The sequence below is a fragment of the Belonocnema kinseyi genome, chromosome 5, assembly GCF_010883055.1.
Source record: "Belonocnema kinseyi isolate 2016_QV_RU_SX_M_011 chromosome 5, B_treatae_v1, whole genome shotgun sequence".
NCBI lineage: Eukaryota > Metazoa > Arthropoda > Insecta > Hymenoptera > Cynipidae > Belonocnema > Belonocnema kinseyi.
Genome location: NC_046661.1, coordinates 58,637,267 through 58,655,499, shown reverse-complemented (window position 1 = coordinate 58,655,499; position 18,233 = coordinate 58,637,267). Strand labels below are relative to the sequence as shown.

The following is an 18,233-nucleotide window of genomic DNA, read 5'->3' as shown; positions in this document are numbered from 1 at the left end:
AATAATTAGATAATTCAATTAGAAAAAGTAGTTGATTTGTATAATTTCTAATTCGGAGCTCTAAAAAAATAAAATAGGACAATTTCAAAACGTTAAAAATTGAATACTTTAAGATTCGAATTTTGGAAATTGGATTATTTAAATACATAATAGTAATTTTAAATGGGAAAGAAAAAGTGTTTATGCACGAATGTTGAAGCTTAAACAAATGCGAACTTCATTTTAAAAAATAATAATAATCACCCAAAATTGTGATATTAAAATTGCGTATACTTAAAACATTACAAATTTAAATTACTTAAAAATTAATAATTGTTAAATTGCCAATTATACTTTCCAAATTCAACCTATTACATTTTAACTTCAGAATTAAAACCAAGCAAATATTTTTCAATTTGAAATGATTCATTTGTTTAAATCTTCAACTACAAAATTTACGTACATACATTTACATCTAAAATTATTAAATTCAAAAATGACTGTCATCGATTTTAACATGAATATTTGGAAATATTTAATAGCGGGATTGTCCTGGCATTTTTAATATTTCAATTTCAAACTACAACATTGTGAAATTTAAAATTCGAAACCTCCAAAAATATATCTAAAAATTAATTGAAGAAAAAACTTTATTTTCAAGGCCTGAAAGAATCAACTGTTTTAAAATTGTGCCTTCAAAGTTATAATTTAAAGTTAAAATTATAGACATTTTAAAGACGATAAATATATCAATAAAAACGTTCCCGCTGCGCAGGCACATTTTCATCTCGCGCAGCTCGTTTCGCTCGCAAGTTTGAGCGCGGTTCTCGCGATTCGCTCTCGATAATATATTTATGTCACACTTTGCGCTCGATAATGTATTTGGCTTAAGAGGATCTCAAGGTACCGCGGCCTGTCTGTTCCCTCGGCGACCTTTTTCTGTTGTTCAGCGTTGGCCTGGATCTCGAAGCGCTGTGGCTCTCAACCGGCGCCTTTTGTATTATATTAAAAGAGTTCATTTAAATGGGAAACGTATTGTATGAATTCTGTTGCGCTCTACCATGAGAAATTTTTATACTATTTATAATAAATAAATTTATACCAAATTAAATATGTATGGTGTCTAATTATCAACGAAACATGCGGGCTTCATTTTTTATGATTTACAGAAGTTTTCAACCATTTGCATATTTTTTGATAGTTTGTAGCAGAAGCCGCCGGTTGAGATCCGTCCAGCTTCGAGACCGAGTCCAGCGCTGAACAATAGAAAAAGATCACCGAGGGAGCAGACAGGCCGCGGTAACTTGAGATCGTCTTAGGCCGTCAAAACATCGAGAACAGTAATTTAATTATTGTGAATTCTCTTTTGTTAAAGCTCCTTCAAATTTAGCGATCACATGCTCATCATGTATCTCGCGCTACGCAATCGACCTTGTCAAAAATGTACAATTTTCCACATTATCTTTAACTCTATTATATCAAATGTTTATTACATTTATTTACGTATCTCGGTTTGGTAGTGGTTCTTCAGATATTGCAAGATAGTGTAAAAATTTTAGTTTACATAATTACTTTTTAATATTTGTTTCTTATTTTGCATTTAATTTTATTCTTAGCTACCCTGAAAAATGTATATCACTTCAATATATTATTAAAATTCATATTATGCATTGGTACTGACACAAAAGTATTTTAATTGTCTTATTTTTGTAATTAAAAAAGTAGGCATCCTATTAAAAAAAAGTTTAAGTTAAAACATTTTATTGAAACTTGTGTCGTTTTTCCATGAATTTAATTGTTTTATTTTCAATGTTACTTTTTACAATTAAAAATAAAATATACATCCAAGTGTAAGGTTCTCAGCAAACTGACATTTTACACGCTCAGGGCGTTAATTAAATATTGCAAGAAATATTGAGAACCTTTAAAGTTTAATTATTTTAAACACTTTAAAAATGATATGATCTCCTGATACTAGTTTCTCCTGGATGGCTAAACACCCTGTTATTTTAGCCGACCTAGTAAAGAAGTTTCCAAATATACTCTTAAGGGCATGTGATACTGAGATTTTACCAGTTTTAGGTTCCCCCGGCTTTTTTCTAGAATAATAAATATTTTGTCTAAAAAATTCGGGAAATGATAGCGAACACGCTAACGGGCGTCGCTGCGCACTTTTTTTGTGGGTTAATTCCAAAAAAATGTGATTTTGCTAAAAACGTCTGTGTATATTTCGAGTTTATGTATGTTACAATTCTCCGAGAGTTACGTCCAAACTACAGAATCCTTTTGGCCAAAAACTTTGGACTTACAAACAAACGTAGTAAATAAAGTCCTGGAACTAACCTTGTTCGTTGGCAATAAAAAAAGTTGATTTAATAAATAATTTCCAAATTATCAGAATGACAGAGCTGAAAACGACTCTAACCTCAAAATAATGCACATTCCTAACATTTGTATTTAGCACAATGAAACTTTTTTGTTATTATCTCTCAAAAAAGAGTCCAGGAACGTCCGTTATGATATTTTATAGCATCTCCGAATTCAGTTTTTAAAAATTTTCATTTTTGTGGGAAAAAAGCCGGGGAACTGTACACGATTGACCACACGCTGACTTATCACATGCCCTTAAAGGCAAAGTGAAAAAATAGTTATGTTATTGCCCTTTTTAAAAAATAGTGGTTAAATAATTTCTTCGTTAAAAAAATGTGCAAACTAACACTTACGGCATGTGGCATTTAGGTGTGAAAATAAAGAATCAAATCGCGTTTAAAATAACAGGAATGTAAGGAAACTGTATATAATGCCTTGTGTCTGCGTACAAGATACAACACTGAACTCACAGTGCTGCCTTCTAAATTGAGCCTGACAAATCTTCGTTCCCATAGGGTCGTGAGTCCGAGGCCTGCTGTAAAGTTTTGACAAAACCGACACCAGAAAGATTTGAGATTTAAAAAAAGGACCGGAATCTCGAAATGTGATCGCATGTCTAACCTTGATTAAGTTAAATCCAAAACTGCTTGCACAATGCACAAGTTACGAATAGGAGTTTGTGGTTAAAAATTGTTCCCCTTCCTAAAATCTATAAAATATGTTAATGAATTTTTCAACGATAAAAAAATAATAATTAAATCAATAAAAATAGACTACAATAGCATTTATCTTAACATAATTCAACATTTTACTTTTTTAAACTTCTTTTTTTAGTTCACTAACAATTTAAAGAGTATGTTCTATGAGAATATTAAAGTTCCTGAAGTTCAAAGTATAAAGAAAAACTAGTTTTTATTTCTAAAATGGAAGAAACATCATTTTCAACGATTGAAAATCTCATTTTCCTCGAAAGCGATCCAAAATATGAATATTAGTTCATAATTCAAAATTGTTCTACATTGTTACCGAACTAGAAATAAACGTTTTTAGAAATAAAATTTTGAAGTTAGTTAATGTAAATACCATTTTATTCCATTTTTATTCACTTTATCTATTATTTGGAAAAATCAGTTAAGACACGCAAAATAAAAATCTACTAAGAGTATATTTTTATAGATTTCAGAAAGGGAAACAATTTTGAACTATGAAATGCTATTCATATTTTGAATCTTTTTTGAGAAAAATGAGGCTTTTAATCATTAAAAATTACGTTCTTTAATCTTAGCGATAAAACCAATTTTTATTTACTCTGAAAGTCAGAAAACATAATAATCTCATGTATGTAACATGTTCTTCACATTGTTATTGAACTGAAGACAATCGTTTGGAAAAAGAAAAATATTTAAGTCCGTTAAACTAAAGGCTATTTTAGTTGATTTTTATCAATTTTTTCTATTGTTTGGGAAATTAGCTCAAACACAAAATAAAAATCTAGTAAGAATCTATAAATTTCAGAAAGGGAAACAATTTTGAACTATTAGATACTATTCAATATTTTGCATCGTATTCGAGAAAAATGAGATTTTTAATCGTTAAAAATGAAAAAAAATATGTTTTCACCAAGAAAGCGTGTAGTACATTTTTTATTTATTTACCTAAAATTACCACATAAGCAAAGCTTTAACCTGTAAGTTTTTATAGCATGCATACTGTATCGTTGACAGTATGTAAATACATTTCGGGGATCTTAAGTGATTATCAGAGAAGACGCTCACCCCCCCATAAGACTCGACGGAGGTTCTCTCTGCAGAGGGCCTTGCATGTGTGTATACAGAGGGAACCCAGATGGTCCCTGAGGCCCGTGATACATTTCTGATTTCAATTGCACCTTCACAGTACCTTACTACTTTGTACTAATCTTATCATTAGCAGAAAATAAATCTCAAAACGAAATACTAAAGATATAATACAACCGCCAACCCTATTGAGCTATCAAATTTAAACAAAATAAATGGATGAAGATGAATGCAGGATGGAAACTAGATTTAAAACGAATTCCGAAGAAGTAAATGGAAATAAATAGCACCTTACTACTTTGTACTAATTTTATCATTAGCAGAACATAAATTTTGAAACGAAATACTCAAGATATAATACAACCGCCAGCCCCATTGAGCTATCAAATTTAAACAAAATAAATGGATGAAGATGAATGCAGGATGGAAACCAGATGTAAAACGAATTCCGAAGAAGTAAATGGAAATAAATAGCACCTTACTACTTTGTACTAATTTTATCATTAGCAGAACATAAATTTTTAAACGAAATACTAAAGATATAATACAACCGCCAGCCCTATTGAGCTATCAAATTTAAACAAAATAAATGGATGAAGATGAATGCAGGATGGAAACCAGATTTAAAACGAATTCCGAAGAAGTAAATGGAAATAAATAGCACCTTACTACTTTGTACTAATTTTATCATTAGCAAAAAATAAATCTTGAACCGAAATACTAAAGATATAATACAACCGCCAACCCTATTGAGCCATCAAATTTAAACAAAATAAATAGATAAAGATGAATGCATGATGGAAACCAGATTTAAAACGAAATCCGAAGAAGTAAATGGAAATAAATAGCATAATTGAATCATTATAGAATTATAGGTATAATTATACTAACCTGGTGGTCGATTCCACTCGGGACCTCGAGGAGCTCCTCGGAGTTCCCCAGGTGGAGGGCCAGGGTGCCCTGGTGGGCCTCGGGGTGGTCCTTGATTCGGTGGTCCAGGTGGTCCACCATGGTACTGATAGAAATAACAAAATTAAAATTATGTTTTTAATAAATAGAATTTAACCGTAGCCGTACGGAAAATCTCGACTAGGACAAGTCACGGACATTAAGCATATTTGAGCACATAAGAGCGCATGGAAATGTGCAAAAAGGGTCTACCTGTGAGTAATCACAATTAAAAATAACTGGAAATTGTTGTTCTCTAATGTCAACTAAATTGCAGGCTAAATTATTATCCTGGTGTTTAACGACTCAGGAATGAAATTCAAAAAGAGCTATTGCATGTTTTTTATTGGCCAACAATTTTGTATGAAAGCAGAACCATAAATGAACAAATTCTTAATTTTTTAGAAACATAAATCGTCGAGTGACTGACTATCAAGCTGAGAAAAAAGGTTAAAAATTTGAATGATATTATACCGAGCACAGTATGTAAAGTGAATTTAAAAGTAACCATAAATAATTATGTGTACTATTGTATTTTATTAAAATAAGAAATTAATGACTAATGCTATTTAACTCGTTCATTAAAGAAAAGTAAAAACAAAAAACTGTAGGGTCAGAATACAATATTTGAATTTCGCTTGTGTTTCTCTCTTCGGCATATTTTTGGTAATTACAAGAAAATTCAAAGGTTGTTATGATAACCCTGTAGGGCATTCAAAAAAACAACATTTTTCTTCTCTTGACTTTTTTTCATATGGTGCGTTATTTGGCTTAAAATGTTCATTTTCGTGTTTTTTGGAATCTTGTAAATGCTATAACTCTGGTAAATTTTGGTTTTATCAAAAAAAGTCATTAGGATAAATTGTTCGTATTTTTGAATACTATGAATATCCATACAGAAAATGTTTGAGTCTCGAAAAAAGTGATCTCAAAAATATTCAAAATGTGCTCACTTTTGGAATTTTTATCCAAAATGGCTGGCTAACAAACTTGACCTTCATTTCAAGATACTAATAGAGTGTCCCAAAGGACAATCCAATCTGTCCATTCTTTTGAAAGTTATCGTGCTAAAAAACAAAACAAAAAAAAAAGCATCCACGAACAGACTCACTCACAAAAATCAGTTTTTCGGATTTAGGGGGTCTCAAAACGTGGATATTTGACAAAAACTGGTGGGGAGGGGGTCAAATTTTACACCGATCTAATACCTTCTCTGATGAGAATGTAAACATTCAAATTTGTGACTCATGGGTTTTTTGGGTGACCCCTACGAGTAGCTTAAAGTTATTCACCCTCAAAATTGATGATTGATTCTTATTCCCAGACGAATTCTGGACAATACAGTGAAATACAAAATTATTTGTAACATATTATCGGGATTAAATATTAGATTTAAAAAAAGCTGATTTTTTCCATTTACATTAATGGGAAACTTCATGGTTTTTGCTAACCCCTCAATATTAACCGATTTCGCTTGATTTTTTTTTTTTTTTTTTTGACATTCGAACAAAACTGGTAGCTGAGAGCAAAGAAATTCAAGAAGTAAAAAATAAGGGCCACCCTATTGAGTCATTATGCTATTAAGAGGAAAGTATCCTCAACATGCCTTCAAATCAAGAGCAATTAAAAAAAATGTTTTTCATACATGAAATTGTATTAATCCAACTTACGAAATCGTTAACCATGCCGGGAGGGGGTCGTTGCCCAGGTCCTTGGCCTTGCATCCCTTGCTGAGGAGGTCCACTAGGTCCATTCGGCCCTCTCGGAGGTCCATTTGGTCGGGGTCCATTCCAGGGTCCTTGTTGATACCCTGGAGGTGGGGGACCCTGATTAGGATGGCCCTGAAGTTGATGATGACCACCGGGGCCTGGGCCCATTGGTGGTCCGTGCATTCGGGGCGGTCCTTGTTGCGGTGCCCCAGGTCCTTGCGGTCCCATTCCGGGTGGTGGCATTCTCTGTCCTTGTCTCGGTCCCTGTTTTGGTTTTAATTCAGATTAGTACAAATAAGAAGATTTTTTATTGTACTATTATTTAATTTATTCATTATTCATATAAATAATATCCACCAGGTAATATAAAGGGCTTTTCAATGACAATAAATGAATTATAAATAAAATCTCAGTAATATTAATATACAATTTAAAAAAATTCTAATTTAAAATTAAAAGATTTTCTTGGAAAAAGATTTTTCTCTTTCACTCCACTGGGAATCGAACCACAGAACTTCTAATTTCCGGTCAGGCCTTTTTTCATTAAGCTATGAGAGAAATCAGAATAAGAATCTTAATTCAAGAAAATAAAGCTAATTTTGAGCAAGGTGTTAATGGTACAAGTAATTATTCATGTTATAGCGCATTCAGTTATCCTACACTGTTATACTCACTCCCTTGTGTACAGAGCTCTCTCCATAACAGATAGAGGTATCTTAAAAAAGGTTTTACAGAACGTTAAAGAAATACTAATAAAGAACGATTATACAAACAAATTGATAAAGTAATAAGAAAATACACTCAAAAAAATAATCAACACTACCTACGAAAGAAAGAGAGAAAAAAGACCACCATCCTACTCTGAATCCAAGGTGTCACAGAACAAGTAAGAAGAATTCTCAACTAACACAACATCCACACCATATTTATACCACCCGCGAAAATAGAATAACTTCTAAATAACATTTAAGGCAGAAAGGAACTTATCAGTGATCCAAGAGTATATAAAATCCCTTGCTCTGCTGGCAAAGTCTATATTGAAGAAACCGGGAGAGAGGTGAGCGTAGCTTTTAAGGAACATGAGGGTAAAGTTTGGTTAAAAAATGTCAGGCCATCAGTATTAGCTGAGCATAATATCGAAACAGGATATAACAGTTTATTTGAAAAAACAACCATCATCGCAAAAACAAACAATACTTTTCTAAGAAAACATAGAGAAGCAATCGAAATCTTAAAATACCTTAATAACATCAATAGAGATAATGAATATAATAACAATCCAATTTGACTTTCCGTCCTCCCAAGTTAAAAAAAAAAGATTTGATTGTCCAATCAGGTGCGACAAGACTCCACAGTGGGGCGCTCCGGCCAATCACACGCATCGTAGAGAGTATATAAAAAAACAAAATAACCTGAACTCTCAGTATCACGTTCGTCCTGAAGAAGTGAACTGCAACGTTCACGAAATTGCGGCAAAGATTCGCAGTTTTGCACACAATTGAAACCAAAAACACCTCCTTTTTATTATTAATCTATATTCTGAACTATCTAGTAAATAAGAGGATTACAAGGGAAAAAGAGACTTGGAAGAAGAAATTAAGAGAAAGGGGCGGGGAAAGGTTAGGATAGGGAACGAAAAGATATATGCATTGGTATATGCAGACGATATAATGTTGATGGCAGAGGATGAAATGAAGGGATGGCAGGCTTAATTACAGCATTAGAGAAATAGTTAGATAGGAATTATGAGGTTTATTAAAGAAGGGAGAAGAAATAAAGAATAGACGGGGAATGCATGGAGTAATGAAACATACATGAGTAATAGGAAAAAGAAGGTAAAAAAACTGGAGAAGAGGAATGTGGTTATTTGATACGCTGGTCTGGCCGGTATTGGGGTATGAAGCAGATATGGGAATGGAAAGAAACGAAACAGATTGAAAGTTTACAATAATAGGTATATAAGGTAGACACTAGGGATAGAGTCGGGAATGCCAGGATATATGGTGGGAGAAGAAGCGCAAGGGGAGAAATTAAGTACTAACGGGAAAGAGGAAGAGGTAAAGATAATTAATAGGAAGATGGGGGACGATTGAGGAATTAAAATATAATAAATGGTATAAGATGTTAAAAAAAGGAAGGAGTACCAAAGAACCCTCTTCGCTCACGAAAGATGATTAACTCCGTGCCCCTCGTTACGTGCACTCCCCTGGTTAATGGGCAGAGTTCATCCTTTTGTAGATCTGATATGCGTAGTTACGACCGGGCCCCACTAAAATACCTTGAGTGCTGTTAAAATCAGCTAAAATCATTGACATCCACGGAAATCTTATAAAATCCCTTGGAACCTTTGAATATATCTTCAAACTTATGATCCGAAAAGTCTAGGAAACTCTTCATAATCATATGCAAATTCTTTCAAATTTATTCAAATGATTAAACTTGTCAGAAATCCCTTGAAATGCTTCAAAACTATTAGAAATGCCTTGAAATCTTGTTAAATACCCCAAAATATTCTGAAGTCTTCGAAATCTCTTCAACCTATTCCTATTATAAAAAGGCATTTCGTCTAACATCATGCGTAGTCCCTAAAACCTATTGGTCAATTCAGTTCGCTACATATATGTATCTCCTATATTGCGCTCCGCGTGACAGTCCTCTGCCAACAACAGCGTGCAGATATTGGTATTTCTTTCTCACATATCGAGCAGAAAATAGCTGCGGTACACTTCGCACGCGCGAACCGCTATTCAAAAATTCATTGCTTCGAAAATATTTGACTACCCACTCCCAAATTTTTACCAGATCAAGAAAAACGTTTAGTCTACTTTTTAAAATAAAATAGGAATTAAAAAAAACAAATCCAAATTAAAAAAATCTGTTTATAAATAATTGACTTATATTATTAAATAAATAATTAAAGTGGGTTTTAGTATACTTTATTCGAAAGTTAAGGAAAAGGCCCACATTTTATCTTCCGTATGAGTTTTCATATCTTTGTTTGATATTGCAGTATAAGAAATTGAAAAAAGCTACTTTTTTTATGAACATAATTTTTTGTTTCTCGAAAATTTTGCGTGTCATTTTGAAGTTTAAAAAAACATATCGAATTCTTTTTACGAAATCTTGGATAACAATGTCAGGCCTCGAGTTTAAAACGAAGACTTCTGTTCGAAAATCGCAGTTAAAGAAAATTTGGGCACTTCTCGTTTTGGACAATTGAGTTGCCGGATCGAGTAAGGACACATTAACTTATTTCGACGGGAGTGGGAAAACCGACCCCTGGAGGCTTTCAAAAATATTTTCGAATTTTAATTTGTAAAGACTATATCTAGATGTTGATTTTCGTTTCGCAACTTTTTTCGTTCAGGTACAAAGTTGTAGCTTTTTTAGTTTTCCAGTTAAAGCCAAAAAAGGGACTTTTTTTATAAAAATGAATTTTAATTCGTTTTTCACTTCCACTCGTGCTCAGTCAATCAGTTTTCAGTTTTTACCAATAAAATGTTTAGGGAATGTAGTTCGAAATGTCCTTTAATTGATAGATCGAAAGGAATCCAAATATTTATTTTCAAAAAGTCATTGTTAACTTTTTTTATGATGCGTGGAGCACACTTCCATCGAGAAAGTTGTTAACAACAGTACAATACAGTTTTGTGGAAAATTTTAGCCCAATCCAATTGTTATTCAAGAAATTAATAACGTCTCAAGTCGCTAGCGGCTAGGCGATTTGTGCGCGGGCTGTAGCAAGAGTCTCAGATCCAATTTATAATTACAGTTCGCCGGCGCCAAAAATTAATACTAATCAAATAATCAGGTGATATCAAATCACCTAATGTAATAATGTAAAATAATTGATTCATTCTAATTCTATTAAATTAAAAAATAGAAAGATTAAAAATTCAAATAAATTTTTTCCAACTTCCAATTCTGCAAATTGTCAGAGATTATATGCTTCTAGGATATGCCTAAAAATAGAACTATTCTATTGCACATTAACCCTACACGGATCCTGCGGAGGACAAATGTGCCCCACGCGAAATTTATTTAATTCCCCTGAGCAAATATCTCTGATTTTTCTATGCAGACCCTAACCATAATTCAGTTCGACTAGCCTAGAGTGCGATTAAGTAAATGAACGCGTTTGACATAGATTTACAGTATATTATGGTATTTTAATGTTTCGAATTGATTTCCTGTAATTTAAGTGAAAATTATATGTGAAAATTACTAAAAATGTGATATATATATCAATGTAAAGTTGTTTTTTTTTAAATTTAATTCATACAGTGCTCATAAATTCTAATAATACATCAACTAATAAATAATGACTGAATAATTGTTTTTCTCATCCAAGATGTCGAGAATATATGAACTAAAAAGTGCCGATGCTGTGACTGCAGTGTCGTAGGAAAGAGAGAGAAGTTGCAACCGACCTGTGTGTGATAAACATAGGGCGGTCTTGTGCAAGTTTTGCACCGAACTAGATTTAACTTATTTAATACAATACTCAGTTTAATTTTATGTTTTTTAATTTTATTTTATTTTGAGAATTATTTTGAAAATAAAAATAGTTATGTAGAAAAGGCTTCTTTTTTTAATTCCGATGAATTTTTCCTATCTTTCAAACTTACTAAGCGCTTTTTTATTTTTAAAAACTTTTTCTTAATTTTTTATCATTTGTTAAATGAAACCATCTTATTGTTCATCAGAAAACAAAGAGATTGACCTATTATACATTCAAATTATTTATAATAATAAGCATTCTGCCCGCAATTCTGATATTTCTCTTCTTTTTTTTTTAATTTTCCAACTTCAAATATTCAAATAAATATACTTTTCGGAAGGAACCTAACTATAACCTACACCACCTTAAACTGAAATTTGTTCCCTTCAAAATGCCGTTTGAAATTTCCAAATTAGTTAATTAAAAAAGAAATTACATGATTGTTTCCCGAAAATGTCAGAAACACGATTTTTCGCGATTTTTATTTGTTTTATCATTTTTTTTCAACATTTTAAATTCATTTAAACGGGATTTTATGTACATCAATCTTTTCAACATTAAAAAACGAAGAGAATGGTGTATATTAACATCTGATTCCGATGAAAGGAAAAGATTTTGCAGAAGAAATCCAAATGGGACACATTTGGCACCCACAGGAGCCGGTGAGGGCTAAAAAATATATAGGATCCGTCTAGGGTTAATATCAAATGAATAAATTAATTTGCATTATGCAATATTATTCATTTATTTATATTACTTTGATATTAATAAGCCGCTAGCGACTTGAGACGCTAATAATTTCTTGAATATCATTTCGATTGGGCTTAAATTTTCCATAAAACTTATTTGTACTGGTGTAACAACTTTCTCACTGGAATTTTTGTGTTGCTTAATATTCTCTCAATAAACGAAACGATGGAAGTTAAAGAAGTCCAACGTGCGCCACGAATTAGAAAAAAATTAACAACAAATTTTTAAAATAAATTTTCGAATTCCTTTTGACCTATCAATCGAAGGACATTTCGAGCTACATTTCCTAAACATAGCATTGAAAAATATTACAAACTGGCTGAGCACGAGTTGAAGTGAAAAACGAATTAAAATGGATTTTTCCCCAAAAAGCCAGTTCTTTGGCTTTGATTAGAAAAAAAAAGGTACAATTTTTGCCTGTGAAAAAAGATGCACAACGAAACTCTACATATACATATAGTCTTTATAAATTAAAATTCGAAAATATTTTTGAAAGCTTCCAGGGGTCTTCCCACTTCCGGCGAAATAAGTTTATGTGCCCTTATTCGATCCAGCAGTTCAATTGACTCTATCTTCCTCGGAGCGTCAACATCGGTCAACATCGTAAGAGTGACAAAGATGCTAATAAAGTACTCTCAGGGTCGCATTATGTCTATACAGATACGCCGTTCCCACGTGGGCGGGACGCCCAGATAGTATGTGTTCTAGGTACTCAGCGAGTGCATGCTCGTTGGGAACTTCTTGACATAAAATGTGGTCACGGTATACTAAGGTGGAAATGACACCGTTCTTGTAGGCAAAAATGAAATCCTCTGTATCCGAATTAAGCCCTGATGATCTGAGAAAATCAAAGTTCGCTCCTTCGCTAAGAACTGTTTTTTTTTTCATTTCTGTTAAAGTTTCTGTGCATTTCCTTGTCTAGTAGCTACTGGCGGAATTGTTCAACCTCTGCTTTCTTTACCACGGCTTTTAGATTGTCCTCACTTCTGATGTTACAAATTGAGACCAAGGGCCTCGGCCACCTGCTCCGCGGCTTTGCCATTGCCTTTGCCATTCATCCCGTGGCTCCTGACCATTTTAAAGAGAGGATCTCTGCCATTTGCAAAGATGCAAGCTGTACTCAAAACAATTCGGTTATGTACACTGAAGATTCAGAAGTCCGCGTTCACCTTGACAGCCTAAGATTTAGATTCTCGGATCAAGGGCGATATCAAGGACCGTAAACTTGTTCTTCGTCAATTGAACCACGCCTAACGAATAGAGTAGAACCGGGACGACAAGCATGTTAGTAGATAGATTTAAAGACGAATTTACGTCCTTAATGCGGCTTTGAGGCACGCCTAGGTATGTATAGGTCTCTCGAGGGTCAAAATGTTTAATAAAACTAATATCTACAAGCTCATGGTCCTTGGGAACGCCAATAATCTTTCCTTTGTTCAAATAAATTTTGACACACTTGTCCAATCCAAAGTCCATACCAATCTCTCCTGTGTCCTTCTTGACGATATTTAAAGCACTCTGAAGTTTGCTTTTTCAAGAGATATCCAGACAAAATTTCGTAGTGCGAGAGATAGAGGAAGAAGTGTGATGCAAAAAAGCAGAGGGCTCATGGTTTCGTCCTGAAAGGCGCCAATCTGAAAGGTGACGTTGTCGTAATCACACAATAATTTTCAGACGAGATAGTACAGTTTGTCTCACAAGAACGTGGCGCTTATTTCTGTAATTTTATCTATTATAATTAAAAATAAAATCTATTGAGAAAAAGTACTTTTTATATATTAATGCACGACTAACTAGTAAATTGTCCTATCTCCAGTATTATCGATTATTGTTTGTCATCGTTTGGGCATGCTTTCAACCAATCTTTCTGCAAATATTGAAGAAAATTATCGCCAGATTTCTCGAAGACGTCGTGATAACTATTTGACAGTGAATGCACGTTTTCCCTCAAAATTCCTCTTCATAAAATTATTAACATTCTCGATTAGATTTGTATCAGGTGACTGTGCTGAAAGCATGCCCAAACGAAGTCAATCAATAATCCACAATTCTGGAGACTGAACAATTTACTAGTTAGTTGTGCATTAGTGTATAAAAAGTACTTTTTTCCTAAAGAGGTTTTTTTAAAATACAATAATTTAGTTTTTAGATATAAGCGCCACGTTGTTTTGGGATATGCAAAGGTCCAGATGTTGATATGTGGAAGTAAATTTCTTCCACTAGAAGTTCTTGATACCATCTGGTCCTGCAGCGGAAAAGTTCTTCGTACCCTTAAGTGCTTTTTTCACCTCTTCGGCAGTGATTGATGGACATTTCTCCTCATTCCTTATGAGGCCGCATAACTCTTTGAAACGCATAATAATGTCAGTATCTTTTTTTAACTCCAGTGTTTTCGCGATCTTATATACTTCTCGACGAAGTCTCTACCCGGTTGAGCTTGAATGGAGTTTTGACAGAAACAGGCTGATCGCTGAGAGTCGCGATGGGTCATCGAAAATTTTCTGATTCTCCCAGATCCATGTTTCTCTCTTCTGTATTCTCCTCTTTGCGTCAGATAACACCCATATTTTGTCTGCTTGATGCCAGCAGCTTTGACTCGTTCAATGTGTGATTGAAGATCCTCAGTTCTTAAGGGAAACTGCGAACCGTTTCCGTGAGTGATTTACCAGATGTCATGTAGTCAATCACACACTGAATACGGGACGCATTCTGTCTTTCGCATCCAATCTTCTTGTCCAATTGATGCGTCTTTTGGTATATATATTTAAAAATTTGTCATAAGGACAACCGCAGGATTTCGCCGGGAGCAGGTGCTAATCTGGAAAATTACAACGGCTCCCAGCGGAATGGCGGTAAAATCTCAGCCACAACGACGCCTCACGACTGTGAGATGGGTGGTTACAGCCTGTAACGGAATCGATACGACGATCCGGAAAAAATGTCGTGCACTCTAAGAACACCAAGCGACCCAAGGACTACCGCCTTCTCCATTTTTCCCGCAAGTGTTTTAGCATATTGTTGACACGCAGGGATGCTTTTCAAGGCTATTAACCAGTGGAAGCTTGGCATCTCTAAGAGCGCCGATGGTCAGGACGATTAGTTTAACAGAATATTCCGGGTACAATCGTTGCAACTCCCTTTTGAGGTCTTTATGCCTCTCTTTCTTTTTATTCTCCTTGGCTATGATTTTTTTGTCAGATGGTGCCGAAAATTCGATAACGAACATGGTTCGCTTCTCGAAGTCAAGAAGAACCATGTCAGGCCTCGAGTGAGCAACAGAAACAATTGTCGAGAATATAAAGTTCCAGTATATGCGGCACTTCCCATTCTCGACAATTGACTCAATTTCCCTAGGAGCATTTAGAGGAGCGATATTAAGGTGAATGCCGTAAGTGTGACAGAGATGGTAATAAAGCACTCTTAGTGTCACATTGTGCCTTTCGATGTAGGTCGTTCCCGCATGAGTTGGACGACTAGATAGTATGTAAGCTAAATGCTCGGGGTGTACATGGCACGCCCTGCAGCTATCATCGAGAATGTCTTGGCTCAAAATGTGGCGACGGTATGTTAAGGTGGAAATGACACCGCCTCGACATGCCAAAATGAAACCCTCCGTACCAGACTTAAATTCGGGTGATTTAAGGGAAGCAAAAGTTAGCTCACACGACATTGACTGATCCTCCACATTTCTGTGGAAGATACCGTGCACCTCTTATCGAAGAGCTGTTCGCGAAAGTTTTTCTCTTGTGCTTTCTTAATCCGGGCTTTAAGAGTGAGTACTCGAAATAGATAAGATTTGATGCATTTTGCTGACCCCTAATACTCCGATATCAAAGGAATTTAAAGATTTAGGATCTGATTTCGTTCTTCCTCCATGGAACCACTCCAAATGAATAGAGTACTACCGGGACCGCAAGCATGTTCGTTGCAGATACTTTGTTCCTCACCGACAGTTCGGAAGACCAAATCTGCCGGATGAGACGTTTGTATCTGCTTCGGAGAGTATCCTTTATAGATGTCACATCCTGAATGCGGCTCTGTGGCACGCCAAGGTATGCATTAGTCTCTCCAGCACAAAAGTGTCGTATAGCGCTTCTATCGATGAGCTCAGGATCTTCAGGGATGCCATTAAGTTTTTCTCGCTTCAAATAAACCTTGGAGAATTTTCCTAACCCAAATTCCATTCCAATTTCCTTAGTATATCGTCCGACAATCCATAAAGCTAGATGTAGTTGCTCTTTCTTTTTAGCATAGATCAGATCGTCCATATAAAATACATGAGTGACCTTGTTAGTTGTCACACGATTGTTTCCAGATGAGATAGTAAATCTGGTTTTCCAAAGTGGCATCAATCTCTCTATGCAACTAACGATTTGCGGATGAACCTTTAAGCTTTCCAAAAGACAGATGAGAAGTCTATGGGAGGTCAAATTGAAAGCTTTCCGGTTATCAATCCAGGCCATCGGTAGGTCATGCCTGGTAAAGTGTTGAATCTTTGCGGACCCACACATATCGATGAGCAGGTTCTCCCGACGTCCCGCTACGCCATTCTTTGAGCCTCGTTGTTCATACATTTCTTGCCTCACAGGTTCAATTGCCCGAACAATCCTATCATTTAGGATAGCTGTGAATATTTTGTACAGTGTGTTCAGACAAGTGATTGACCTGTAATTCTTCGGGTCAGCTAAGTTGCCTAATTTCGGCAGGAGTATTGTGCGCCCTTCCACCAACCACTCCGGAATCGGCTCTTGCGACTTCAAATATGAGGTGAAAATACGGGCCAAATGCTGATGGGTTGAAGAAAACTTCTTCCACCAGAAGGTTTTGATACACTCTGTCCCGGTGCGGAATAGTTCTTCATCCCTCTTAATACTTTTTTCACATCCTCGGTAGTGATGGGTGGGCATTCTTTATCAGGTGTTATGAGGGCAACACATAACTTCTTGAAGCTATTAATATTTTCTGAGTCTTCGTCCAGTATATGCTGCACTTCTTAGACATCTCTCCAAAATACTTCGACCTCCTCTGGTTTGGGCGGGTGTTCGACAGTAACTGGAGGGTCTTGGAAGAGTCGAGATGGGTCAGAGAGAAACTGTTGATTTTCTCTGACCCACCTCTCCCTCCACTCTAGATTTCTCTTAGCGTCAGATAGTATCCGTATTCTCTCAACAGTATGCTGCCTTATGGTCAGCAGCTTTGACTTGTTAAGTGTGTGATAACGGGTCCGAAGTTCGCACGCGAACTTTCGAACCTTGGCGGTAAAATTCCTACCAGATGTGATGTAGTCAATCACACACTGAATGCGGGACGCGTACTGTCTTGCCCAGCCTATCTTTATGGCAAGTCGATGAATTCGTCTTTTCGTCTTATGATCAACCGTTGGTTTTGTTTTACGGTTTGCATCGGCTAAAGCTCTCGCTGCATTATACACACAATAATTGATAGCTCAGAGGTCAGATTCTCCGGAAAAATGTCCACAAAGCTCGTCATCCATTTCAGCCAGATCTTTAGGCTTGAGAGAAACCTTGGTGTTGATGTTTCTCCGGGACGTAAAGCATCGCCCTTCATCTATTGGATGCCTGCCCGCAGTTCGTCTTATTGTCGCCTCTCTTTCTCTGTTGCCGGCTTGTTCTACCTGTGGTAGAGTAGGCGTTCCGCTTACATAGCCCCTTTTTTGGAGTAGTTCGGCATGGTTTCGCAGACGTTGATGCGAAAAGTAGGATAGCTCCGGTGCAAGTCGTGATTCAGTCGCTCCGTCCACCTAAAGGTCCCGAGATTCCGCCGATCCATCGCATTGAATCCATCTTCATTAGCTCCTCCAGCTCTAAAGTGGTCGGCGTTGTTGGCCGACCCATTGTCAGGAGCCCTGCGCGTTCTGTTGTTTTGAACCGCACTTACCACAAGTATGTTTGATGTTGCCATAGTTGTTCCCACGAGAAGCTAGGGAAAGGGGTTCGTCCATCCTTGTAGAGCTCCACATGCAAGGATAAGGCTGCGTATTCTGAGAGGTCGCCCGGTATCCCAGAGTCACCGTTCTAGATACCTCATCCAGGTGCTATTCAGCTTTCGGCACGGTTTTCACACCTCCGCTTAGGGGTTAATTTCTTCGGGACCACGCCTGGGTAATTGTCCGAGACTGCCTACTTATTTTCGTAACCATAGTCAGCAGAAACCCTTGGT

General features: G+C 35.7%; 1 protein-coding gene across 1 annotated transcript in view; it reads right to left on the bottom strand.

The window, feature by feature from the left end:
* Positions 1 to 18,233, bottom strand: part of LOC117172422 (cleavage and polyadenylation specificity factor subunit CG7185-like) — an 81,559-nt gene that overhangs the window by 26,733 nt on the left and 36,593 nt on the right. Inside the window, exons 5-6 of the mRNA XM_033360342.1 lie at positions 6,764 to 7,066; positions 5,037 to 5,160 (exon numbers count right to left, since the gene is read on the bottom strand). Of these exons, the coding sequence (XP_033216233.1) occupies positions 5,037 to 5,160; positions 6,764 to 7,066 (427 nt within the window). The remainder of the gene's footprint in view (positions 1 to 5,036; positions 5,161 to 6,763; positions 7,067 to 18,233) is intronic.